Source organism: Lagenorhynchus albirostris, chromosome 15 (genome assembly GCF_949774975.1).
Source record: "Lagenorhynchus albirostris chromosome 15, mLagAlb1.1, whole genome shotgun sequence".
Taxonomy (NCBI): Eukaryota; Metazoa; Chordata; class Mammalia; order Artiodactyla; family Delphinidae; genus Lagenorhynchus; species Lagenorhynchus albirostris.
Window position 1 is genome coordinate 73,132,296 of NC_083109.1, and position 25,832 is coordinate 73,158,127.

Below are 25,832 nucleotides of genomic sequence, written 5' to 3' on the forward strand. Positions count from 1 at the left end.
CCTTCCCTCTTTGAATTATTTCTGCAAAATAAATATCTAACTGTAGGATGAAAGAATCAACAAACAAAGATTTTTTTTTGGTATGGATTTTAATAGGTATAACCAAACTGCTTTTCCCTCAGTTGTCAGGTTTCCCCAAAGCTTCATCTATCCTCATTTTTTAAAGTTTTTTCTGTAAAATTTCTAATTCAGCAGTTACATATTAGTAGCCATTATTTTAATTTTACTGTACTTTAATTTACTTTTATTGCCAATTTAGTTATTGGGATCCTGATAATAGTACACTTCATATTTGTTACAGACATTTTACCCATTCTTTAGCCTTTTTAATGTCAGTTTCGTGAGTTCTGATTGTACAAGAGTTTTCATACTTTTAGAGTTAAATCTGTCCTTTTTTGTCCTTGCATTTCAGTTGTTAATATTTTATCCTGTTATCTGCCAGGTCTTCTGTCTAGGTGCAGTAGATTTATTACAAGGCAAATTGTGTATCAATTTTTCTCAATACTCCCGTCATGTTTGCCCAATTCCATATCTGTATATCCTGCAGAAATATGAAAATACGCACAAGAATATTCACAGCCGTACAGTTTAAAATAGCAAAAAACTGGAAGTAGCTTAGCAAAACGTAATGGTTGAATAAATTAGGTTACAAGCATACTAGAAAATACTATGTAGCCATTGAAGGGAAAAGTAGGTGTACAAACCCTGGAAGATATAGACATAGTTTAGTGAAAAAAGCAAGTTGTGGTATAATAGATGTAGGATAAATATATGTTTATATATATGCATGTAAATGCACAGAAAATGGTGTGGTTGGGGGCTGGGGTGGAGACTTTCACTTTTATTCCATTTAATTGTTTTGTTTGGATTTCTGAAGAATATAAAGTATAAGCCCATATTAAAATAACCTAAGAAAAGCTTTGACTGTGTTAATTCTTGGAGATAGGGGTTGAACAAATTTGTTTACAATATTTAATTTGTTAATTTCATTATATACACATTTTAAATCATGTGTATCATATGCATCTTTATAAATTTATTTTTAAATTTATTTTTATTTATTTGTTTTTGGCTGCGTTGGGTCTTCATTGCTGCGCGCGGGCTTTCTCTAGTTGTGGCGAGCGGGGGCCACTCTTCGTTGCGGTGCGTAGACTTCTCATTACGGTGGCTTCTCTTATTGGGGAGCACAGGCTCTCGGCACGCGGGCTTCAGTAGTTGTGGCTTGCGGGCTTTAGAGCGCAGGCTCAGTAGTTGTGGCACACAGGCTTAGTTGCTCCGCGGCATGTGGGATATTCCCGGACCAGGGCTCGAACCCGTGTCCCCTGCAGTGGCAGGTGGATTCTTAACCACTGCACCACCAGGGAAGTCCCCATATGTATCTTTTCTATTCACATTTTATGCATTCACATGCATTTTTAGTGTCAGTGTCTTTACCACTGTGGCACATTTGAACTCCTCAAACATTGTTTTCCAGAGCACATCATCTTCACTTCCTTCTAAGTTGTTCTAGATACAGCCTTTTTTGGTTTTGTTTTGTTTTTGGCCGTGCCTCTCAGCTTGCAGGATCTTAGTTCCCCGACCAGGGATTGAACCCAAGTCACCACAGTGAAAGTGCCGAGTCCTAACCACTGGACTGCCAGGAAATTAGCTCTTTTAATCTGCACAACGTCTTTGGAGGCAGTCATGATTATCATCACAGTTTTACAGTTAAGGAAAAGAGTTGCAGAGAGAGAGTAAATAACTCGCCCATATCATTTTGAAATGAAATTTCTTAGATAAAATTAAGGTGACAGCACTAATTTTTTCTTTTTTTCTTTTTTTCAGTTTTTGGCCATACGACACGGCATGTGGGACCTTAGTTAGTTCCCCAACCGGCGGTCGAATCCGCACCCCCTGCAGTGGAAGTGCAGAGTCTTAACCACTGGACCGCCAGGGAAGTCCCTGACAGCATTAATTTCTGAGGTTTTAGATGTTAGCACAGATGAGGTCAGCAAACTATGTTTTTTAGTAAAGGGCCAGATAGGAAATAATTTAGGCTTTTCTGACTGTTGCAACTGCTCAACTCTGCCACTCTAGTGCAAAAGCAGCCATGGACATTACATACATGAATAAGCGTGGCTGGGTTACGATAAATCTTTATTTACAAAAGCAGGTGGCATAAGTAATGCAACAGCATCTTAGTCTTAAAGAGCCTTGTTAAAGCATCATGTTCTCTAGTACTGACTGGTGTTGGGGCAAGTCGGCCCCCATGGCCAAGCTGCAGTCCACAGGCAACTTCTCATTCTACTTGCAGCAGGGATTTCAGCTTCTTAATTAACCTCTTCAAACCACTACCACCTATTCTTATTTTTTCCTGTTTCCGTGATCCTTATCCATTACTTGCTGGGTAGGAGGGTATAGGTAGTTTAATATGCTCTGCTGTCTCCTCTGTCCTTGAAAATAAATGCACGTTTTCAATACTGTTGGCTACAGGAAATTACAAAACAATACATGTGAAGATGTCAGGTAGCATCAAGAATTCAGGCAAGCCTTTGTCTTGAGAACCAAGCTTAGCACACATAACTTGATCTGGTTTGACCCACATCTGGCCAACTGGCCAAATGCGGTTTCTGTTATGCCCCAGGGTGAGCCCTTTCTGAAATGTTTATCATGATTTTTTTTTTCTTTAGCAGCATGTTGGTGTAATCATCTCTTATTATGGTTTTTTTTTTTTTTTTGTCTAAACATGGGAAAGCAAATTTTACTTTCCACAGGTGGGGATTCTACCTATAGTGAAAAGGTCAGGGGGAGGGTCTCATCAAATGTGTCCTGCTTGGATGAGAAGCTTATGGTCCTCGTGTTATTTTATTCATTAGAGGAGGTAGGGCTGTCAGTTTTACAAATCTGCTCATTGCATAATGTGATTGAGAGACTGCATATTTTCTTTGTGTGCCTTAACTGAGGCTGGTTTATGAAATAAGTTAATATTTCATCTAGAATATTGACAAGTCAAAAATATTGCAGCTATAAAACTGGTATCCTATGTGCAGAGTCAACCTGCATAATCTTAACAAAATAGACCTGTAGTTTTTGTCCTCCAATTTCAGAATGTTTTGTTGTAAGATCAGTATTCCAACACTGCAGCAAATCACAAAATGTTACCTTTTAACTCAGAAACTCTCTCTCCAGTGTCAAGGTCTGATTGAGCCAAGTGTCTCTTTCTCTTGCAGGCCTGACAGCAAGTGCAGTTGCAGCTTTAATCCTCATGACATCCTCCATCATGTCTGTAGTGGGGTCTTTGTACCTGGCCTACATCCTGTACTTTGTGCTGAAGGAGTTTTGCATAATCTGCGTCATCACATATGTGCTGAACTTCATTCTTCTTATCATCAACTACAAACGACTAGTTTACTTGAATGAGGCCTGGAAACGGCAACTGCAGCCCAAGCAGGACTAACCACCTGACGAACTCTTAACTGACAGTCTGAAGTCCCTTTTTCCATTAAGTTTATTTTGCAGCAGTTTGGTTGTTGTTGTTTTTTTTTTTTAATTCTTCACAACAGACACTTTCCCTAAGAATCTTAAACTGATTTTTTAAAATCCTGTAAATTAGAAGGAGCTCTAGCTATTTTCTGTGTCAATCTTCATTTTAAATATGGATACAAAAAAAAAAAAAGAGGATACGCCGAGCCAATCAAAGACAAGCTTTAACTTTACTTTGGAGATGTTTCTGAAATAATAAATGTAGCCCTAGCCTCCTTCCCTCAATTGTAAAGTGAGCAACCATTGCTAGTAATTCTCTAATGTGTATAAATTACATTTCAGCTATAACAAATGTGATCATGACATGAAAATATTTTAGAATAGATACTGTATTAAATATTGCCATGTTTACAATATGTAATGTTTTTAGCTGATGGATTTAAACATGTAGATTCAACTAGAATCCATTCATGTGATATTTGTAAATAAAGGTAGAAATATTGGATCCATCCCTGCAGAACTTACTGTACAGTTTAGTTGAAGTGTAGCAATGAAGAAATGTCAGCTCAACGTTGACTGAAGAAATAGTGAAAATAGTAAGTCCATACAGAGCATCTTGTGAAAAGCACTGAGAGCTGTGGGTCTAGCATTGACAGCAAAAATAATAGGGTGATTGGTTCCCTTTCATCTCCTTCCTCTGAAAGGAGGAAACTAAATTTGGACATTCAAGTCAAGCTTGTACCTAGTCATAAAACTGGATCAATTATAACCTTACAGAATGAGTCATGTGACCAGACTTTCAAGTCCAAGGCCTTCAGGATACTAAAGATGGGAAAATGGGTAGATTTCTTTGGAGAAAAGCTGGAAATATTAATATGGCATTTTTAGGTAAAATCTCTTACAACAGTTGAATTTTCATGCAGATAATTTTCCTTAACATTGGTGCCAGTCAACCAAACAGTATTGATTTTGAAATCATCAGTAGAAGCCCAGTCGCTCCAGAGCAGGATTGCTCTTGGGTAGCTCTGTAGTGTTTTCCCTGCTTCTTTCTACACTAATTAACCAGACGTCTAGTTTAATTGTTTTAGAGTCAGATACTGGATTTGTAAACTTTAGGGCTGACATGCTGCTCAGTTTGCTTAACTGGGAGAGGAGTACTAAAGGTAGAAATATCTCAAGGTGAAATACAGTACTCTTTCTAATGCAGAGTTTGTGAAAGTGATCTGAATAAACCCAAATGAAATAGTGACAGTATGTTTCTATGGTTAACATCTTATATCAGATTGTTAAAAGTGCCTTCTGTCTTAAATCTCAAACCAAATATTTTGTGTGTTGAACTTGGGCAGAAGTGTCCTTCCTTCCTTTCTTAGCATGAAGTAGAAAACTTGCATTCTATAGAAAGGTTCCGTATGATCATTTTATTCCTTAGATTGAGAAGTAGTAGCCATGTTTTTGCCTCCAATTCCATTCATCATTATGTTAAAAAGAGACCGGGTAACTTTTGAGTGCTTTATTTGCCTTCTTTTGAAGGGAGGGGACAGGCTCTGCTCTGTAAACTGTAACGTGCAGAGTCAGCAACTGTTCAGCAGTTTCCAACTAACTGTCATAATTGATGCAGTGTATTCTGGCCCAAGGCAGGTATAAAATCTGAGTTGTAATGTACTTTCAACCAGTTTAAACCAGTTTTGTAAAAGATAGCTTAATTCAGATTTCATCAAGGCTTATGTTCTCCCAAGAATGTGAATATTTCAATATTATCTATGTATTGTTCTTGTTTCTATAGTTAAAGAACTCTAGAAAGCATTGATTAGATGTCTGATATTTATGGAGAAACAAGTCCTAATGCTGGAAAACCGTGCAACGAGGTCATCTTGTAGCAGTGCTTCCCGTCTACCCAGCAGTTTACTGCTTCTCTTTTCTCCGCTAGAGTGGAACTGGCTTCACGGTGAAGACTTCGTGGTATATATAACTCTGGTCGTGCTAAACAAGTTCCTCGTGTACCAATTTAAAATTGTTTTTCACCATATTTTGTATCAATCAGTTAGAGTAAAGCTTGTCTTGATGTTGCGTTCTTACGAACATCTTCAACTCTTACATGAGAGAACGTTAGTGTTCAGCCAGACCCTTCGAGTTTTTCCTTTGCTTTTCTAAGCCTTGGGTAAACTACTGTTTCAGTTGTAGAAAAATTGTTGCCACATTCCTATGACCCCAGAATTAATATCCTCCTTTTCACTGGGTGATGACCATGTGCTGCCTGAAATACCAGCGCGGTGACGCCTGTTTCGCTGTAAGCAAAGGACCCGCCCCCGTCCCCCGCGCCCCCCTCCCCCATGCGTGTGATTTGGTATTTTTGCACGGGAAGAATTTAGGCTTCCCTCTACATCCTCAATTACACCCCAGAAGAGGGGGAAAACCCCATGTTATAAAATCTGAGGGCTATTTTGACTTTTTTTTTTTTTTTTTTTGCGGTACGCAGGCCTCTCACTGCTGTGGCCTCTCCCGTTGCGGAGCACAGGCTCCGGACGCGCAGGCTCAGCGGCCATGGCTCACGGGCCCAGCTGCTCCGCGGCATGTGGGATCTTCCCGAACCGGGGCACGAACCCGCGTCCCCCGCATCGGCAGGCGGACTCTCAACCACTGCGCCACCAGGGAAGCCCCCTATTTTGACTATTTTAGACAGAATATTTAAACACTGCAACATTATTAGCCACCAATGTGGAAGAACAGATTAGGGAAGAAATTGCATTTCTGCTTCTTGGTTTTCAAAATGATTTGTAACAACGAAGCCTCTTATCTATTTGACAGTCCTATCATTTGAAGAAATAAGAGAAGTTGTAGTTAGATGATAAATTCTAGGGAATCTAGGTGGTTTGGAGGATTTGGTATTTTTCATTGCAGCTAGTTGCTATCAGTGAGGGTAAACGTCTGGTGAAATAACTCAGGTTTAACTAGCTGTGTGCCAGGAATTACTTTTACTTGATGTATAGGGCCTCTCCTTAAATCCATTACTTCTAAGGATGTTGAAAGCATTGACTATTTTCTTACAAAGAGACAAAGATCTATCATTTGGTACAAGAGATCCTTGGACCTACTAGGTAGGATACAGGACCAAGACTACAGTGAAATTAAAACTGTTAGTTGGCTTTAGTTTTCTTGTATTTCATTTATTTTTAAGACTATTAGCAAAAGTGCAAAGTTGTCTTCAGCAAAGCTTGACACCAATGAATGCTGACAGATCTTGTCCTGAAAAATCAGTATTGAACAAATGCCAACAAGAAACCCACTATTATTTTTGGTAACCTATTTGGGAAGGAATACCTGATATTCAGTCTTTGTCCTCGTGTATTTCTCCCCAACAGGCAAGCACTGGGGAAACATTTCTATTCAGATATTTTAGGCAGCACTTATGATTCCTAATTTGTGAGAGCTACCCTTCAGTAAATCAAAGGGGGCGGGGGTAGGAGTCCAGGCTACTTGGTTAAACATTTTTTTCGACAAATTAGCCCAGAAAAGGTGAAATGTTTTGTTATAAAACTATTAAGCATGGCCTAAGTATTAGGTGTATGATCTGTATAGTACGTTCCATCAAAAATATTTATTACTAGTGCTTTAAGCTCCAGAGTAAACATTCATTTAAAATGGAGTTCACTGGGCAGATTTCCCCTTTAATATAGATAGAAATATTCTTTATCAGAGATTTAGGACACAGTTTTGCTAACTGGTAAAAACAAATGTAAATATGTAAGAATGTTTATTTGTTGCACATAACTTTTTGGTATAAAATAAATGTAGAAGTTACCTGTGGAAGTTGTGCTGCCCTCATTCTTATACTGCAGTATTGCATTTCAAAAAAGCAGCAGAAATGAATTCAGTCTTATAAATTATTCTTGAAATTGTTTCTGTAGCTTCATTTCTACGTGTACTGAAATGTATTTCTACAGGTATTTCTACAGGTGTACTGTAGAATGTATTTCTACAGGTGTACTGAGTTGATTCTTCTCTTAAATTATATGTAACTTAGAGAAGACACAAGCAGAATTCTCAGAGATTCTAGTTCTTGGAATTCCTGTTGATTTATGATGTATGTGGTTGTCAAGAATTAATGAAAAAGATGTTACTGCTTACAGTCCTGTAAGCACATAGAATGTATTAATCAGCTGTTTTTCCACTGCTTTACTTTAGCTCATCTAAAACACTCCACTGTTATAATCTAAAAAGTTAACACCTGTAAGAAAGATGATTCCATTTGAAATGCAGTTAGCCATATTTTATTGAATAGAACAAATGTGCCCTGTGTTAGAACCTTAGGACTTAAGAAATGGACCTTACCTCTAATTTGTAAAACATTTAAATGTGTTTGTGATGTTTAATTTTTTTTTAATGTTTGTCAAGTAAAGAGTTTTATATATTATTCCTTGACATTAAACTGGAACACAAAACTTGATTACTCCAAGGGACTTAAGTTTAGTGGTAATGAAAGAAATATGTAACCACTAGAATTCCTTACTTATTATTTGAACTGACTATACTCTCATTTCTTAAAAATGGTCTAAAGACGGCCACTAAAATGAGGTTAAATTATCTGTACTGTTCCTTTCACGGAGCTTGGAAAGGAAGGGTAAAAAAGGGCATGTGCTGAGATGTGAAATCCCCCGCAAGTGAAGTGGATCAAGCTCTGTATTAAGAATTGTATTGTTTCATGGTCTTCTATTTGATTGGACAGTATTTTTCCAAAGCTTTCAGCTTTAAACCAAGATAGATGAACACTGAACTCTTACAATGTGCCTTACTTGCCTTAATGGAGCCTGTGGAAGAGGAGGAAGAGGAGGAAAAGATTCCATAAGGAAAGACCATCCTCAGGAGCAGAGCGGGTGGCGTCACCCAGAGGTACAAAAGCCTGTCCTACTTGTCTGCAGGCCCAGCCCGTTTAAAAGAGGCCTCATCACATTCACTGGAGTCAGCTGTGATGGCCCAGTGGGCTTCTACGCCCATCTATCCCTCTCAGTCCAGAAAAAACTATGGCTGAGGTTGGAAGAATGTCCCAGAAGAACTGGTAACCTCTCAGCTCCCTTCCAATTCTGACATTCCTCAGCTCTTACCTTTCTTATGCTTACGTGTCAGCTTAACTCTGGAAACTGGTACTTCGACCTTGTGCATTATTCCAGCATGATACTACTTTCTGTGAATGTGCTGGGACTTCGGCTTATCTGTGGAGTTACTAGCACTTGTCTTTTACTGTCACCCACTCAAGTCAAGCCCGGCCTAAAGCACAGGTGGCATCTGAGCACAGGTGGCCCTAAAGTGGCAGGGCTGTTCCTGTGGCAGCACACAGTCTGTAACCAGCGACTCTGACTGTGGCGAGTGCTGAAGCAGAGGTTTCTCAAGACTCCGTACTCGGTTAAGGCCATGCAAACAGCCTGACACAGAAGAACCATTTCCGATGCTGCAGCAGTACAGATCATTGAATTTATGGATGGTCGCTTTTAAGCCAACTCTTTACTCTCATACTGCAAAAGCCTTTATTTTCACCTCTAACGTTCCCTTCTAGCAAATGACCACAAAATCCAGACCAGAAAACTTCCCGGTCTGCCATGCACAGTCCAGGAAGCACTTGCTCTGTGTCCTGTGGAAGTCGCCCCCTACTTGGGAAGGAGGGGCTGACAGAGCCCTTGTCAGCAGAGAGGTAGTTCTTGCTTAAAAAGTAAACGGGCTGTTTCCCATGCACTGTGACTTCACAGCTGACCGGTGGCACTTGGTTTCATTGGCAAGTTTCCAGTATCTCTCTCGCAACAGGAATGCTGCACTTTTCGGTTGTCTCTGACGAGTGAAGATCCCTTTTCTATTCCCTATCGGCCTCTGTGGTGCTAAAAACAAGGCAAAAGTATTTCAGATGACTTCTGATGGGCCAAATCACAACGAGCCTGGAGCCAAGCTGGGCACTAAACAGAGAGGTCCTCATGGTTTAGAGATGCTTGGTCTGAAGTGGTATCTGATGAAGTGGCTCCTTAACGGGTTAAAGATTTAAATACCACTGCTCCCCAAAAACACTTAGCTCCCTGGTGTGTTAATTTTTCTTCTGTTAGGGAAATAATCCAAAATTATTTATCTTTTACTTGCAAAATAAGGTTTAAGACATTATGGGTACCCACCTGCCTGGTAACTGGAGCAGGGCTGAGACAGAGCTCCCCTTGGAAAGGCTTGCGCCTCTCTGAGGAGACAACTGTGCTAGTGTGAGCCAGAGACTTGACCAGTCACAGGCGCCTAAGAGGGAGCTACTCGTAGATTTTAAAGTCCCGCTGGGCAGACTTTCAGCTGGGTCCCCACCCCTGGTGGCAAGTCCGCCAGAGCTGGAGCTGGGAAAGGAGCAGCTACACTCCCAGCGAACCCCTCCCTCTCCTAGAGAAACCACCGCTTCTGTTAAATGGAAAGCAGGTCTTTCCCACTGAAAAGCTCAAGACAACAATAATTTCTTCCACGAAAAGCAAACGCCAGGCACTGTGCCAAGCGCTTCGTCAAATGGAATCCCTGTGTCAACCTGCAAGGTGGTAGGCGTTAGCCCCACTTTACAGGCTTGTGAAAAGGTAGGTACCTTGTACAAGGTCACACAGCTAATTCCTTACTACGCGAAGCAGTACACCTAGTCACAAAACTAGACTTCCATCCAAGCTTATTTCCAGGAGCTGTTAATCTCGTTTGCCAAAAGCAGAGTGGAGGCTCATGCTGTCTCTTTTTTTCTTCACCTCTCCCATTCGGATTTTTAATTAAACCTTAATCTTCTAGGGACTTCCCTCGTGGCACAGTGGTTAAGATTCCGTGCTCCCAATGCAGGGGGCCCGGGTTTGATGCCGGGTCAGGGAACTAGATCCCACATGCATGCTGCAACTAAGAGTTCGCATGCCACAACTAAGGAGCCAGCGAGCTGCAACAAAGGAGCCTGCCTGCCACAACTGAGACCCGGTGCAACCAAATAAATAAATAAAAATATATCAAAACAAAACAAAACTTTAACCTTCTAAAAACCTGTCTTTCCCCGTAAGTAATGTAATGTAATTCCCACTACTACCAAATCCTTCCCTTCCTCCCCAGATTGCTATCCTAAGTTTATGGTATATCAAGAAGCTAGTTACCTAGAGGGGTAGAAAGAAATGGGAAACTCATTTGGAACTTTTGTGAAGTAGCCCTCATTATCCCCACATGAGAAAGTACAGGTCGTATTCACCTTGAAGGCTTTTAAACACTCCCACACTCAAAACCTTTTGACACTTAACCTGTATTTGGCAAACTTGCCTTTTATAAGTGAAAAATATAAAACAGACTGAAATATCTGAAGTTCCTCGGGCTTTGTACCTTATTCTGGAATAATGAGTATATCTCACAAATAAATCCAGTACGAGGTCCACTTTTTCCTCATACTGTGGTGAAACACAGAGGTAAGCTAGCCACCTCTGCCTTGAGACGGTAGCCTCTCCCATTTGCTTGTTTACCTTAAAATGATTTAGGCAGCCAGCAGGTGATGGCTGCTTGCTAACAGCAACTTACTTCTCCTAGGGAATCCTCTATGTAGCCTGCATTGATTACATCAGCTTTCCCCCTTCTTGTTTCCAGGGTTCTTACAACCAAACGTCCTGAACTAAAATGCCAACCTGAAAAAAGGAGAAGCGGTACATTCCATGCACCGAACTGCCACTTACACTGGTCAGTCATAAAATCAGCAAAATTCCAGATGAGCTCTCCAACCACATATTCTTTTCGTTTTTGATCCAGAACCACGTGATACTGCTCAAGCAGGCCTTTCTGGTACTCTTCACTGAACATCAGAGGTGGGTCCTGGAAGTCAAGGCAAAGAGAATTTAGGACTCAGAACAAGCAGGACTGTAAATGTTAGATAAAAATAAAGATCCACGTGATGACCAAAATATCTGTCCTCATGGTGGGCTATAGTGACTGCAGGACTTGCTGCTGCTGGTGTAGGGACACAGCCAGGGTATGACATAGCCCAGGGTAAAAAAAAAAAAACAAAAAACACCTTAATTAGTAACTGGGTTTTTTTGGCCACACTGCGTGGCACGCAGGATCTTAGTTCCTTAGTTCCCTGACCAGGGATTGAACTGGGGCCCTCGGCAGTGAAAGTGCCAAGTCCTAACCACTGGACCACCAGGGAATTCCCATAAACAGAATTTAATATTTGCTTTATCTTTAACATCTCTATTCCCCAGTGCAGTCTTAAAGCTGAACTACACTAGGAGTAAAAGTATGTCTCTGGATAATAAGTTTAAAACCCAAGTTTGAAGTAGCTGCCGGTGCATAACTTGAGAACTAGAGTGACTCAGATTTAACTCGCCTCAGATTCATCTGTATCTCTTCTGGGTAAGTAGCTGCTGTTTAGCCCATTCATCCATTCAACAAATAATTATTTAGTATCTGCTTATATGGCAGGCATTGGAGACAAAGTGACAAACTAGAAAGATAGGGTCAGGGAACTAGATCCCGTATGCCACAAGTAAAGATCCCGTGTGCCGCAGCGAGGATCCCGAGTGCCACAACTAGGACCTGGCGCAGCCAAAATAAATAAATAAATAAATATAAATGCTATTATAGGAAAAAAATGCTATTACGGGGACTTCCCTGGCAGTCCAGTGGTTAAGATGCTGTGCTTCCACTGCACCACTGCAGGGGGCACAGGTTCAATCCCTGGTCGGGGAACTAAGATACTGTATGCCTCGTGGCACAGCCAAAAAAAAAAAGATACAGAACGACAACAGTGAGAGCTAATATACACCGAAGATACGACTGTGCCACTGAGCCCTGTTTTGCTGCAGTTCCAAAGCAGAATTTGAGGGCAGGGCAAGATGTCGAGTTCCTTCTGTGTTTTAATGGAAATGACCCTGCCTTGTCTAACGCTAGCCACAAGAGGTTATTTAAATATAAAACTACTTTAAACTACATCAGTCACGCTAGTCACGTTCCAAGTCCTCAAAAGTCACATGTGGCAGTGGCTCCCGTTCTGGACGGTGCAGGTCTAGAACATTTCCATCACCACAAAGGCACGTTCAGAGAGTGCTGACCCAGACTCTTTCAGAATTTCCTTTTTTTAAAAAAAATCTTTATTGAATTTGTTACAATATTGTTTCTGTTTTATGTTTTGGTTTCTTGGCCGGGAGGCATGTGGGATCTTAGCTCCCGGACAAGGGATCGAACCCACACCCCCTACATTGGAAGGGGAAGTCTTAACCACTGGACCACCAGGGAAGTCCTTTTCAGAATTTGTTAAAAATTCAGAGTTGGTCACCTTTTCAAAGAGGGAGGACAAATGTATGTACTTTGTCTTCATAAGATACTTCCCCCTACATTAGTCTGTCCAAGTGGCACTCTGTGTAGGCAAGATGAATTTAAGGGTGTGAACAGAATAAGGGAGTCCATTTGGGTTACTGTTCAACCTACTGAGGATCAGCAAATGAAGAAATGTGTCAACAAGGAACCCCAGCCGTTGTGACAGGTGTCGGCTGGCTGGGGTTCAAGAATCCACATGAAAACAATCCCCACAAAACAGCCTGTCTTTGGTGAGGAAATGGACAAAACAAGGAGAAAAAGCTGGTGATTAAACCTTGCTCCAACAACTTCCCTGGTGGTCCAGTGGTTAAGACTCCAGGCTTCCAATGCAGGGGGTGTGGGTTCAATCCCTGGTCGAGGAACTAAGATTCTGCATGCCGTGCAACACAGCCAAAAAAAAAAACTCCCCAAAAAACCAAAATCTTGCTCCAAGATCTCACTCATTTCTCTTAACAAGTATCATTTAGCACCTGCTGTGTGCCGGACCCTGCTTGGGAAGCAACGACAAATAGGATTTAGTCTCCCTCCTGGAGCCCTCGGTCTGGTCAAGGAGAGAGCCAAAGAGATCATGACAGTGCACAGTGAGAAATGCTGAGACAGAGACGGAGCAGGGGGAAGAGTTTCCTCTGCCCGGGCAGGTGGAGTAAACCTCACCAAAGAGGGGCCACCTAAGCTGAGGCTCGAATGCTGAGTAAGAATCCATTAGTTGGGCTTCCCTGGTGGTGCAGTGGTTAGGAATCTGCCTGCCAATGCAGGAGACACGGGTTCGAGCCCTGGTCCGGGAAGATCCCACATGCTGCGGAGCAACTGAGCCCGTGCGCCAAAACTACTGAGCCTGTGCTCTAGAGCCCGCAAGCCACAACTATTGAGCCCACACGCCACAACTACTGAGCCTGCGTGCCTAGAGCCCGTGCCCCACAACAAGAGAAGCCATCACAATGAGAAGCCCGTGCACTGCAACAGAATAGCCCCTGCTTGCCACAACTAGAGAAAGCCCGCGGCGCAACGAAGACCCAATGCAGCCAAAAATAAATACATACATACATACATAAATACACAAATAAATAAATAATCCCTTAAAAAAAACAAAACAGAATCCATTAGTTGATGATTATGGTGCTAAGAAGGGCATTCTAGGTAGAAGGAACAGGCCAAGCCAGAGCAGAAGCCAGTGAGCACAGTGAAAACAGGCCAGGGTCCAGGACTGAAGGCAGAGGAGGATGAAGACCTTGGAGATGGCACAGGGCAAAGGATGCTGACAGCCCTGACCACAGATTAGGGCTTCGTCCTGTGGGCCAGGAGAAGCCAGTGACGGGACTCCCAAGGTTTGGATTTGTTCCAAAGACCATTTGGCCAGCTAGTGGGAGGCTGTCTGAGGACCACTCAAGTGAGGCAGAGGCTGAGTCCAGGGCAGCCATGTGGAGGGGTAGGTTAAGGTGAGCCTGGTGAGCTATAGGAGGTCATCAGGACAAGTGAGGGACCGGGAAGGAGGCACCTTTCTAGCCTGGGGCAGTGAATGACATCACTGTCCAAGACAGTGAAAAAATAACTCAAATGTCTACACTACTTACCTCGTGAAACCCTGTGATGGTTTCTGCTCCGTACTCGCTCTGAATAATTGGCTTCTGGTAGGTCTTATACCAGCTCTCAAACTGGGTTGCCAGCTGCAGCTGAATCACTTCCATGTGCCCGTAGTCATGATACCAGGAGTAGTAACTGTTCACACAGATGACGTCCACATAAGGCACCTGGAAGAGTGTTAAAACGTGTTCACGAACCAGGAGAGCGTAGGATAGCGTCGGACTTACACTTGGGTGGGGGGGCGGCACTTCTGGCACAGGAGGTAAGAAGGGGACACAGAAATGAGTTAGGGGGCTTCCCTGGTGGCACAGCGGCTAAGAATCCGCCTGCCAATGCAGGGGACACTGGTTCGAGCCCTGGTCTGGGAAGATCCCACATGCTGTCAAGTAACTAAGCCCGTGTGCCACAACTACTGAGCCTGCGCTCTAGAGCCCACGAGCCACAACTACTGAGCCCACGTGCCACAACCACTGAAGCCCATGAGCCTAGAGCCCATGCTCCGCAACAAGAGAAGCCACTGCGATGGGAAGCCCGCGCACCGCAACGAAGAGTAGCCCCCGCTCGCCGCAACTAGAGAAAGCCCGTGTGCAGCAACGAAGACCCAACACGGCCAAAAATAAAATTAATTTTAAAAAAGAAATGAGTTGGATGCTCACACGTATAGGACGTGGGGTTAGAAAAGACCTGAATGGAACAAGTCTCTTAACTCTGGGCTGGTGCTCCCGACCTGGCTGCAGCTGGGCTCAGGGGAGGGTGCCCAGCACGCTGGCCCCAGTGGGAGCCCAGGGCCCATCCCAACCCGACTGTGTTCCTCTTTAGGTTGTGCTCCTGTCACTGGCTGTCCCCCTGGCCCTGGAGAAGTGTTCCCAACTAAGGGACAAAGGCAGTTTTTCTCCTCACAAAGGCTCTTGATTCACCTTCCTGAGCTAGTACTGTGGGCCATAAAGTGGCTGGAAAATTCCCTCCTAGGAGGGTAGCCCAGATGACGGGGTGGGACTGCCTCGAATCTGAACAGTGTGGTGCTCAGTGGGCAGCAAAGCTCACCTGAACCCACACTCACCTCCAAAGTCTGCACTGTGACTGTCGTGGTCCGTCTTTCCCAAGTGACCTCGGCACCTTTCCGAACTGGTGGCGGAAAGACGCAAGTGGAAAGTGGTGCCTCTGGGTGGGCACATGACCATGACCATGGCTCAAACACCCCACCAGGTGAGCCTGGCAACCTTCTGGGGGGACTGGCAGAGGCTCCCCTGCCCACTAGAATGGGAAGGGACACCACTTAGGCTCTGAGAAAGTCCAGGTCTGCCTGTGTCACACTGGTATTTGACCACAGTCTTCACACTCCTTCAAGGGGGTGTTGTCGAGGGATGGCACAGGAACACCAGGGCTACAAACTGTCCCATCCATGTCAAAATGACAGTGCTCACAATTTATACTTGTGCAAAGGTTTTCTCATCCATTCTTTCTCCTTTACATGATTTCTCTCTCTGGAGCACTTTTAAGTACCGGCCTCAGTTCTCTAGCGGAGGAGCATCTTCTCGCTCCCATGTTTTACAGCTTCCGTGCAACTCAACATGGCTTCTGAGGGGCTGCTGCGCCCAGGGACCGCGAGGGTGGCCGTGGGGTCTGGCCGGCTGTGTGAGCCTGTTCCTTTGATTCTCAATCCCAGGGTCTGGATCTAGTCTAGTCTAGTCCGGTTCCCAAAGCTGGGTTGATGACTGGAATCACTGAGGAGTTTTTTAAAAACTCAGATTCCCACCCTGGACTTTACTAAATCAGAATCTCAGAATCCAGATATCTACACTTTCAGAAAGCTTCCCTTAGTGGTTCTGACGATCAGCCAGGTTTGAGAAACGGGACGATGATGACTTTAGGCTCCCTTAAACCTCTACCCTTTTCTGAGCCTATTAAACTGAGGGGCATAAAATTAAACTGAGGTGCATAAAAACTGATGAGTCTGAACTGAGAATGAATTCGACCTCCCTGTGCCCAGCCTCCTTAGATTCAAGAAGCCACACTGCCTGGCAAGTCAACGGGCAGTCCTCTTTAACCTAAAGACCATCCATGGAAATGGGTGGACTGGCTGCTGTGGTCCCTCCCAGCGGCTCATGTCAGCAAGCATCCGGGCAGGATGAGAGGACAGGCAGAGGGGAGACGTGGCATGGAGACCCCCAGGCTCACCCCCAGGTCTGCTTCATAGTTGGAGTTGGTCACAAAGGTCACGGGCCGGGAGGGGTCCAAGGCTTTGGTGTGGGCAATCAGCGTCCTGTCCACGGAGGGCAGAAGACACAGCACCGTCAGTCAGTCCAGGGAGGACTCTCATCCCGCATCCTCTCCTTCTCATCTTCCCAGCCAAAAAGACCCCCAAGACACCGCTCTCCTCCCTGCCTTCCAGTGTATTTCAGGTAAGCAGACACGTTCTTCTAGGCATCACGTTCCCTGACATCATTCTTTCCTCCTTCCTCCCTCCCCAGTTCCTAGTCCCCCACCCCTCCCAGAGGAGAGGCCATCCTCCAGGGGTGGGAGACACAGAGCAGAGGTCCTTGGGCTGGGCACTGCCAAAAGCTGGGCTCTGCATCTCTGGCGAAGCTCTTGAAAATAGGACGGGGTGTGGATTAGGATGGATGTTAACTTAGCATGTAAGTTGGGGGCTGGGAGGCAGGCTGTGCGCTGGGCACTCACTAGAAACTTAAACAGCCGTGAAGCTCCATGGAGCGAAGCCACACGGGCGAATGTAACAAATTACAAGCGCTGGCGGGAATGATGAAGGGGAAGCACGGGGTTCTATGAGACCGTAAGGCGGCACATCCCCAAGACCAGACCGTCAGCACAGCCTCTCTGAAGACACGGCATTTACACTGAGTCCTGCTAACCAAGGAGGGGTGGCGAGAGGATGCTTCCCAACAGAGGGGCTGGTCTGTGGTCAGGGCTCAGCCTCCCCAGCGCAGGTCACCCTCACTCACTGTTTAAGCCTATTTTCCTCTTCTATTTCCTCACAGCTGGTTTTCTTTTCCTTGACACCCCCCCCCCATTATAACTCTTCTCACTCGAAAGCTGTGGTTTCCACAGGCCAGAACAGTGCCCTGCGACCTGCAAGTCCCTAACCCACTGTCCGAAACAGCCTGTCTGTCACCTGGGGAGCTTCAAAGCCCAGCCGAGCGCCTCCGGCCCAGGCAGCCCTACTTACATCCTGCCCCATCCCCACTGCTCCCAAATCAAGCCTCTTCTTCTCCGCACCTCCCAGAAAGGTTCACAGGAAACCTCAGGCACCTGCTCCTGGAAGCTTATCATCCTTTCACGTTCACAGAAAAAATTCCGTCCACCAGCCTGGCTCAACATCCCTGTGCCACGTGCTCTGGGGCTGTGTGTCCGGAGCTCAGCTTCACCCAGGTGGGTCCACTCCTCAGAGCCTCCATCTGGGACACTGGGATGCAGGCAGTGTCTGCCTCAGGGAGTATTTCCATGGCCTTTGCTGCCTCCACAGGAAGTGAAATAATTCCCCTCTCCAGGCTACACTACAACTGCATGATCGTTAAGAACGAGAAGGAACCGAGGAACACCCCGAGGGGAGCCAGCCCAGGGCGGGGAGATGACCGCTAAGTGGGATTTCTGTCCACAGCAATGCCTGGGGGGTGGGGGGAGCTACTGGCATTCAGTGAGCGGACCATGAACTTTAGATGGCCTGGTCCCGTCCAACAATGTAACTTAAAACGGTTAGAACATGCACGTCGTTTCAAACCTGTTTATAATTACATGCCTAAGTAAGCCGGCTTTATAAAGCTTAATTCCCCTTTACAGATGAACCCGAAGCATCACAAAGCGGTTTTGTGCGGTTTTAACACGCACTAAATTTCCCAGGAACGGAGATACCACAAAAATCGAGGGAAGACTATACTTGGTTTTGGTTGCAACTTTACCTGGGGTGGCTCAGTGTTTTAGAAGAGGGCAGCACTGAAGAAAACGCTGCTCACGGGATCAGAGTCACCAGCTGTGCTTTCCAGCCCCCGTCATCAGCTTTTGTAGCTGTGCTTTCAGGGAGATGCCACATCTAGATGCAAGCTCCTGACCCCTTCACTGCATCTTCCGGGGAGTCAGGCCCATGCACTCACGGACTATTTTACAAATGACTCCCTTATACTACGGTTAGGCCATGTCACTATTTTATTTTCTTTCTTAATTAGAAGTTATGTGTATAAGTGGGTTAGGTTAACTCTGGATTTCATTTCAGGTGTGTCAAGGAGACACTGGGTTGAAATCACAATCTGGGTGGGTGGGTACTTGGTCCCCTGAACTGACCAGGTATGGATGCACCTGGGCTGGGAGCAGGTGCTGACCCTCTCACAGCCCACGCCCACCCCAGGGCCCACTGCAGCTCTCCCGCAGCTACCAGCCGAGGCTGAGCTGGGCCAGCGGGCTGAGGTCTCACCCCTGACCCGGGGAAGGCAGGGGCACTCACTTAAAGTAGTAACCAGCTGGTTTCAGGAAGGAAGCGGGCTCGTTGGCCACAGACCACATCACAACAGACGGGTGATTCTTGTCCCTGCGGACCATCTCCTCCATCACCTCCAGGTGGTGCTGCAGAGACACGTTGCTGTAGCTCTGGCTGCGGGGCCGGGGGAGGAAAGGGAGCGGGTCACAGGGTGCCAAGCTGGGCGGGCTGGGCTGTGCGGCTGGCGGGCACTCACGCCAGCACGATGCCCACTCCGGGACTCTCGTCGATGACCACGATCCCATAGCGGTCGCAGAGCTGCATCACCTCCTCTGCGTAGGGGTAGTGGCTGGTGCGGAAGGCATTGGCGCCCAGCCAGCGAAGCAGGTTGAAGTCCTTCACCAGCAGCGGCCAGTCAAAGCCCTTCCCTCGGATCTAGGGGACAGCACAGCAGAGTGAGCCCCTGCCCCCTGTCCCCGTTGAAGGTGCCCTTCCTACTAGAGCTGGGCCCCTCAGAGTCACCCTGTTAGCCCACTATCCAGGCCAAGCACAGGCCCCATCGGGCAGTGGTTTTGAGCGGTTTGCTTAACTGCTCTGAGCTGCCCTCAACCACTTCAAGGGACGCGGAGGAAGGGATGGTGAGAAATGGCCCCCCACAGGGACTCAGGAGCCCCAACTCACGTCTGCATCCTCATGCTTGTTGACCCCGTGGAAATAGAAAGGCTTCCCGTTGATGAGGAACTGGCTCTGTGTGACAGCCACGGTGCGGATCCCCACGGGCAGGGTGTAGAAGTCAGACACAAACCCAGCAGCCGTCTGTGCGGTCAGCTTCACCTGCAAAAGCCAAGCACTGGGCATGAGGCATCCTGGACGGCCTGAACACAACGCAGCCCGCACTTCGGCAGGATGGCCCCTTGCAAACCACGGCAGCCCACCTCTGGAACAGCAGGTAGAGAGATGCAGGAAGTACAGGCATCCGCCATGAACAAGAAGGAACTTTTATGCAGACCTACTAGAGCATGGACTTGAGGATACGGGGAGGCGGAAGGGTGAGCTGTGACAAAGTGAGAGAGTGGCATGGACATATACACACTACCAAATGTAAAACAGATAGCTAGTGGGAAGCAGCCACATAGCCCAGGGAGATCAGCTCGGTGCTTTGTGACCACCTAGAGGGGTGGGATAGGGAGGGTAGGGAGGGAGATGCAAGAGGGAGGGAATATGGGGACGTATGTATGTGTATAACTGATTCACTTTGTTGTAAAGCAGAAACTGACACACCATTGTAAAGCAATTATACTCCAATAAATATGTAAAAAAATAAAAAATTTAAAAAAGAAGGAACTTTTGCCCACCCTGCCCCTGGGGCCTGCTCTTCAAACTGGGCCTCCCCACCAAGGGCTGGAAAAAAGCAGGCTGGGGACTCTTCAATCCAAGTGACTGGGAAGATCAGAGGACCATGCCTACTGAAGCCAGAGCTGCTGGATGGGGGGAAAAGACCTCCCACAGCCCAGTCCTCACCACCATTACCTCCAACGAGTACAGGTAGGCAGGGTGCTCGTGCATCAGGTACGGCCACCAGAGGTGGGCACTGGGCACCTGCAGCTGGCCCCGGCCCCCGGTCCCCTTGGCCACGACCGTGCCTTCCTCATCTAGAAGACACACTTCCAGCTGGAAGTGCTCACTGCCCTGGACAACGATCTGGTAATTCACCAGCCCTGCAGGAGACAAGACAGATCAGACAAGAGAGAAAAGGAAGGGATGTGACCTGGGGTCACACAGATGAGAGTGCCCTGAGGCCACCTTTCTGAGGAGCCCCTAGCTGACAGCCGTTAATTTTTTGAGCTTAATCTGCAGCGAGGGGAGATAAAGTGAGAGCGGCACAGTGGGAAAGGGACATGGGGTTCTCCTGCATCCTGGGCTGTTATTCACCACGAGCTATGATTTGAGGCAAGCCCCGCTTCCTCCCAAAGTGAAGTCAGAGCAGATGGGTGATTTCCGCTGCCCCTGCCAGCTCGGACGGGCTGGATTCCAGCTGCTGAGGTGGATGGGACAGTCTTTCTCCTAGGGGATCTTTCCAAACAGGGAACAAAGCCGCTGGGGGCCTGGCTGACGCAGACCCTGCCAGGAGCCTCACCAGTGTCTTGGTCCACGTCGGTGGCGACGGTGATGTCATCGATGTAGGCGGTAGGCGTGGTGTAGAGAAGCACAGTCCGATGCAGTCCCGCGTAATTGAAGAAGTCAAAGTTTGTGTTCTGGACAAAGTAACCCTTGGGGTACCTAGGATGGGAGGACAGTGGCCTTGCCCTGGGTCCTTCGACCTCAGCTCACACGTCTCCCTGGCCTCCCGGAGCCAGGGCCTCACCTCTGTTAAGGCCACCCTGCCCCTGACGGGAAGACCACTGGGCAGAGCGGGGAGGGGGGCGAGGTGCTGCTCACTTGGAGGTGTCCGTCTTGTAGAGGATGGTCCCTGGCGGCAGGGTGTTGGGGGAGAGCGTGTTGTTGATGGCGATGGTGATGCGGCAGGAGGACAGGGGCCCACTCTGGACCAGCCTGCTGATGTCAGCCTCGAAGGGGAGATGGCCCCCCTCGTGCTCTGCCACATGGACCCCATTCACCCACTGCAGACACAGGGATATATGAGGAGGGTGCCCTGCCACCTCAGGCGCTCCCTCATGTAGAAGTGCAGTATGGGGGGAGCGGGTGGGACGGGCTGCCAGCTGCCACCCGCCTCAGAGGTGGAGGGAGGGAGCTCTGGGGGAATAGATGAGGCCACCCTCCCCACCCAGGGCACAAACCCCAGTGCGGGGCATGAGTGTGCCCCCCACCCCGCGGGCACCGCAGGAGGCAGGCTGCCGGGTGACGGCTGGGAGCCAGGCACCCTACTCGCTCCGCCTGCCGCTCGCTGCACTGACCACGATGGCGTAGTAGTGGGCGCTGCCGACCCTCAGCACCACTCGTGTGCCCAGGTCCTCGGTCCATCGCTGGGGCAGGGCGGCCTCCCGTTCATACCACACCCAGCCGACGAAGCTCCTCAGCCGCCCATCCTGGCCCACGTCGTTGAAGCTGGAGGGAACCGGCATGTCCAGGCTGGGGCCCGACTGAGGAGACAAGGCCCGGAATCAGGTCCAGATCACCTGGGAAGCTAAGGGGCCCTCCCCAGCAGCCCCACTTACAGGAAGAAGCTGGACGAGATGACTTCTCCCAGACCCTCCCGGATTCCAGGCCACCCCACCAGCAACCGACCAATGCCTTTTACGGACTCAGTTAATTTTCGCGACTCCATGAAGCAGACCCAGTCACGCACGCACGCACGCACGCACTCACTCAGTGGTGCACAGTGAACACCTACATGCTGTTTTAGGCGCTGGCAATGAAAGAGTGAACAAGGCCTCTGCTGCCAGGTGAGCAGCTCTACGAAGAGAGCGTGGAGCATGGCAGGGGACTATCTTAGGGGCCAGGGCCCCTGAGATACGACCTCTGGACGTCCCGGCAGAACCAGGTGAATCTGAGCCCCGCAGGGAATCCCCTGAACCTCCGCACCCTTGAACACCTCAGGGAGAAGGCAAGGCAGGAGTGGGGCAGAGAACTCAGTGAGTCTGGAAGCAGCCTGGGGAAGAGCTTCCTGAAGACACACGTGACCTCCAAGGAAGCAGGGATTTCCTGTCCCTCACAGCTGTCTGCCCAGCTTCTGGCACAAGCCCTGCCACATAGTAAGGACTCAACAAATATTGGATGAATGGATGGATAACTTGCTGATGAGAGACCAACTGCTAGGATGCTTTGTGTCCAAGGTCTGGTGAGGCCGTAAGTTCTTTCTCAGGGTAGCGGGCAGCAGGCACCAGGGTCTCCATGGAAAGGGGTGAGCCTATGGCCACAACCAGGCTAGGGCAAGAAGGATCTGCAAAGTCAATCTAGACCCTGACTACGAGGAAGATGACCAACTGACTGCCCCTGGGAGGGAGGAAGGCTGGCCGGGGCGCACGGGCCGCTTTGCTGAGGAAACTCTGAGTTGCGCAAGAAGTGCCTGGCACCAGCCCCCGCCCGCCCCTTTCTTCCTCCGCTGATGAGGGCTGGGCGGCAAAGACTTTAAAAAGAGGATCTAAGTGAGGTGAGTGTCGGATGGGCACACAGGCCTGCCCCTGCTCCTGTTCTCAGCCCACACGATCCAAGTCAGAGGGGAGGCCTAGAGGGGGATCCTCGGCTGGATGCCAAGCCCCGTCCTCTACCTGAATCTTGGAACCCAAGGTCCTTCCTGCCAGGGCAGAGCTGGCCCCAAGACGTCCAAAGCCTCCCCTCCTGCCACTGCGCGGCCACCCGCCCCCAGGTCGGTGCCGGGACACTGTTCCGGCTCCGCCTCCCCCACCGACATCGGGCCCGCCCATTTGCTCGTTCCCGGTCACTCTCCGGTGGGTCGACCCCACGCCCCCACAGGCCCGTCCATCTTTAACCTCCTCCTGGCCGGCAGTTCCGAGGGCTCACGGGAAGGCTCCCCACACCCCCGACCCGGCTTCCAGGAGCTTCCCTGCCCTGGTCCCCGTCCCCAGAGCCCGCACCTCCCGCAGCGGCGTCCGGTACCACTGCTGCTCGAAGCCCTGGCGCCGGTTCTGGGAGAAGTCCGCGCGGAACCTCCAGAGGCCGTCGAGCTCCTTGCGCTCCCGCGACCGGCTCTCCTGGGGGTAGAGCATCCCGCCCTGCAGCAGCGCCAGCCCACAGCCCCAGAGCAGCGCGCCGAGCACGGCCCAGGTGCCCGCCAACCCCCGGAGCATGGTTCCCGCGGGCCGCTAGCTGCCAGCATCCCCCGCCCGGTGCCGTGAGCGTGGGAGGCGGGGCCGGGGTGGAGCCTGAAGTCACGTGTCCCGCCCCCGCGCCGTCTTCGTTGAAAGCGATTGCGCGGCCCGGAGGCACCCCGTGAGGCCCGCGCCCACAAGGCCGTTCCAGGCCCGCCTTCCTGACGGAGGGCGGCGGCGGGGGAGGGCCCGCAGGGAGCCCTAGATCCACCCCGGGCCCCGAAGGGCGGAGGTCGCAGGTTCTGCGCCCGCGAGGTCACTGCCGTCCTCCGCCCTCCCCCGCCCTCCCTCGCCTTTCCATACTCGGCTGCTCGCGCCCAGGGCGGCTGGTCCAGGGCCGCGGGCCGCAGCGAAAACCGGGAGACGGCCGGGGTACCACTGATGCTTCGAGGAGGCCGACCTGGGACACCTCCACTCGCTTATGCTTGCGGGATACCGGTGAGCTCAGACGAAGCCTCAACATGCCTAGTGCCTTTCGCGCAGGCCCACCTGGCTTATAGCCTTGACCCTGGGCTTCCACCTGCGGTCCCCTGGGCCCCGAACCCCTACCCAGGGGCCCGGCGCTCCCTCTTGGCATTGCGGATACACACATAAAGATGCAAGGAGCGGGGGTGTATGGTACAGGTAACCTGGCCTGGATGCAATTGTTCGTACAATTACTCTATTTTTAATTTATTAATTTTTGCTCTGATTTCATGTTCACCAAAGCAACCTTCTGGTAATGGACCTTGATGCCGTAAAAAAAGTAGTTCCCAGGGTGGTAAAAATAAATATATTGTAAGAAATGACAAGGCCTACAAGTTTTTCTTTTCCCCAAATGCTTACCATATAAACATAAGAGAAAGTAAGATGCAAAAGTATATATAGTATGATCCCAATAGTGCTAAAATTATATCCACACAGATCTAGATACTTGTAAAGTGTTATTATGGGTGTTATAGATGATTTTCATTTTGTTCTTCATATTTTCTGATTTTTTGAAAGTTTCTATCATGAACATGCATTATTTTTATAATCAGAATCAAACCAATGAGCCTTTTAAAACTAGCAAATGGGCAAAAATAAGTAAAGGTCGATCTGCTTCTATAAATTAATAAATTGATTTTCCATTTGCGAGTCAACCTATATTTAGTTAGTACAAGTTGATTTTCCTCTTTTTTTTTAATTTTAATTTTTTATTTTTGGCTGCGTTGGGTTTTCCTTGCTGCACGCAGGCTTTCTCTAGTTGCCAAGAGCAGGGGCTACTCTTCGTTGCGGTGCGCGGGCTTCTTATTGCGGTGGCTTCTCTTGTTGCAGAGCACAGGCTCTAGGCGCGCGGGCTTCAGTAGTTGCGGTCGCAGTGCGCAGGCTCTAGGGCAAGCAGCTTCAATAGTTGTGGCACGCGGGCTCTAGAGCGCAGGCTCAGTAGTTGTGGCACACGGGCTTAGTTGCTCTGCAACATAACTTGGTTTCTGAACGTTTGAACCTGATGACCAGATCCTGATGGGTAAAGCCCATTGGCCAGTTTCCTTCCCCACTAATTTTGCAGCCTGGTACAAACATATGGATCTGGAGATGAAAATTTGGGAATTGTTCAGCAGTGAGAATGGATAAGGTCACCAAAGAAATGAGTGCAGGTGGAGAACAGCTTCACACATTAGCCCCAAGACACCCCACATTATGAGTACAGGGGATGAGATGAAGCATGGAGCAAAGGGCTCAAACCAGTGACCTCTGCGTTGGCAGGCGGATTCTTAACCACTGTGCCACCAGGGAAGCCCCTCAGAAGCTGTTTCTTTGCTAGAATATATCAACACAGCCTCTGGCACTTGATACGTGGCTAATGATGTGGTAAACGTGTTCTTTTCAATCCTCAGCAACAAGACAGGATCAAAAGCAGGTCGTAATTACATGGGGCAGTGGTAGACATTCACTGTCTAGCCTGAGGCCTACGCTCCCTTTATCCTCTGTCAGTATAGTCTACAGGGACCTTGGGTTCCACACAACATCATACTGGCCCAGACCAGTATGGTGCACACCACAGGCATCTCTCACCTGGGTGGTAGCCTCTTCACTGATTTCCCTTCCTCCACACGTGCCCATCCCACCAGAGCAAGCAGAGTGAGTGGTCTTTATAAAAATTATACCATGTTATCTGGTTAAACAGTGGCTTCCCAGTACACTTTGGAGTAAAATTCAGACTCCTTACTGTGGCCTTCAAGGGCCTGTGTGACCCAGCCCTGCCAGCTCTCACTCTCATTCAC

At 48.2% G+C, this 25,832-nt stretch overlaps 3 protein-coding genes across 7 annotated transcripts in view; 2 read left to right on the forward strand and 1 right to left on the reverse strand.

The window, feature by feature from the left end:
* VKORC1L1 (vitamin K epoxide reductase complex subunit 1 like 1) overlaps window positions 1-7,906 on the forward strand; it is a 61,688-nt gene extending 53,782 nt beyond the window's left edge. The window contains exon 3 of the mRNA XM_060123209.1: window positions 3,210-7,906. Within this exon, the coding sequence (XP_059979192.1) occupies window positions 3,210-3,436 (227 nt within the window). The 3' untranslated portion in view covers window positions 3,437-7,906. The remainder of the gene's footprint in view (window positions 1-3,209) is intronic.
* Window positions 100-23,595, reverse strand: GUSB (glucuronidase beta). 4 transcript variants are annotated; one of them, XM_060123186.1, is made up of 12 exons: window positions 23,356-23,595; window positions 21,715-21,900; window positions 21,239-21,420; window positions 20,937-21,079; window positions 20,330-20,517; window positions 19,481-19,633; window positions 19,056-19,234; window positions 18,827-18,973; window positions 16,552-16,636; window positions 14,364-14,540; window positions 11,154-11,289; window positions 100-541 (listed from the first exon to the last, which is right to left on the reverse strand). In XM_060123186.1, coding segments are annotated over exons 1-12 (1,791 nt in total). In that variant the 5' UTR covers window positions 23,569-23,595; the 3' UTR covers window positions 100-539. The 4 variants fall into 4 exon arrangements, with proteins under 4 accessions (XP_059979169.1, XP_059979168.1, XP_059979167.1 ...); XM_060123185.1 differs by having other exon boundaries at window positions 11,106-11,289; XM_060123184.1 differs by lacking the exon at window positions 100-541 and adding an exon at window positions 8,958-9,326.
* The window catches only part of CRCP (CGRP receptor component), a 79,391-nt gene continuing 76,979 nt past the window's right edge, over window positions 23,421-25,832 (forward strand). The window contains exon 1 of one of the 2 annotated variants that reach the window (XM_060123204.1): window positions 23,421-24,027. The gene's annotated coding sequence lies outside the window, so the exon portion shown is untranslated. The remainder of the gene's footprint in view (window positions 24,028-25,832) is intronic. The other variant, XM_060123206.1, reaches the window with a different exon arrangement.

Bases quoted from the DNA above. Each gene is read 5' to 3' on its own strand.
- GUSB (XM_060123184.1), bottom strand. From the start codon at position 23,568: ATGCTCCGGGGGTTGGCGGGCACCTGGGCCGTGCTCGGCGCGCTGCTC. The intron at 18,974-19,055 runs GTGAGTGCCCGC...CCGGCCCCGCAG, and splicing joins GGAGTGGGCATCGTGCTGGC to CCAGAGCTACAGCAACGTGT. The intron at 11,290-14,363 runs GTAAGTAGTGTA...CTTGACTTCCAG, and splicing joins CCATCACAGGGTTTCACGAG to GACCCACCTCTGATGTTCAG.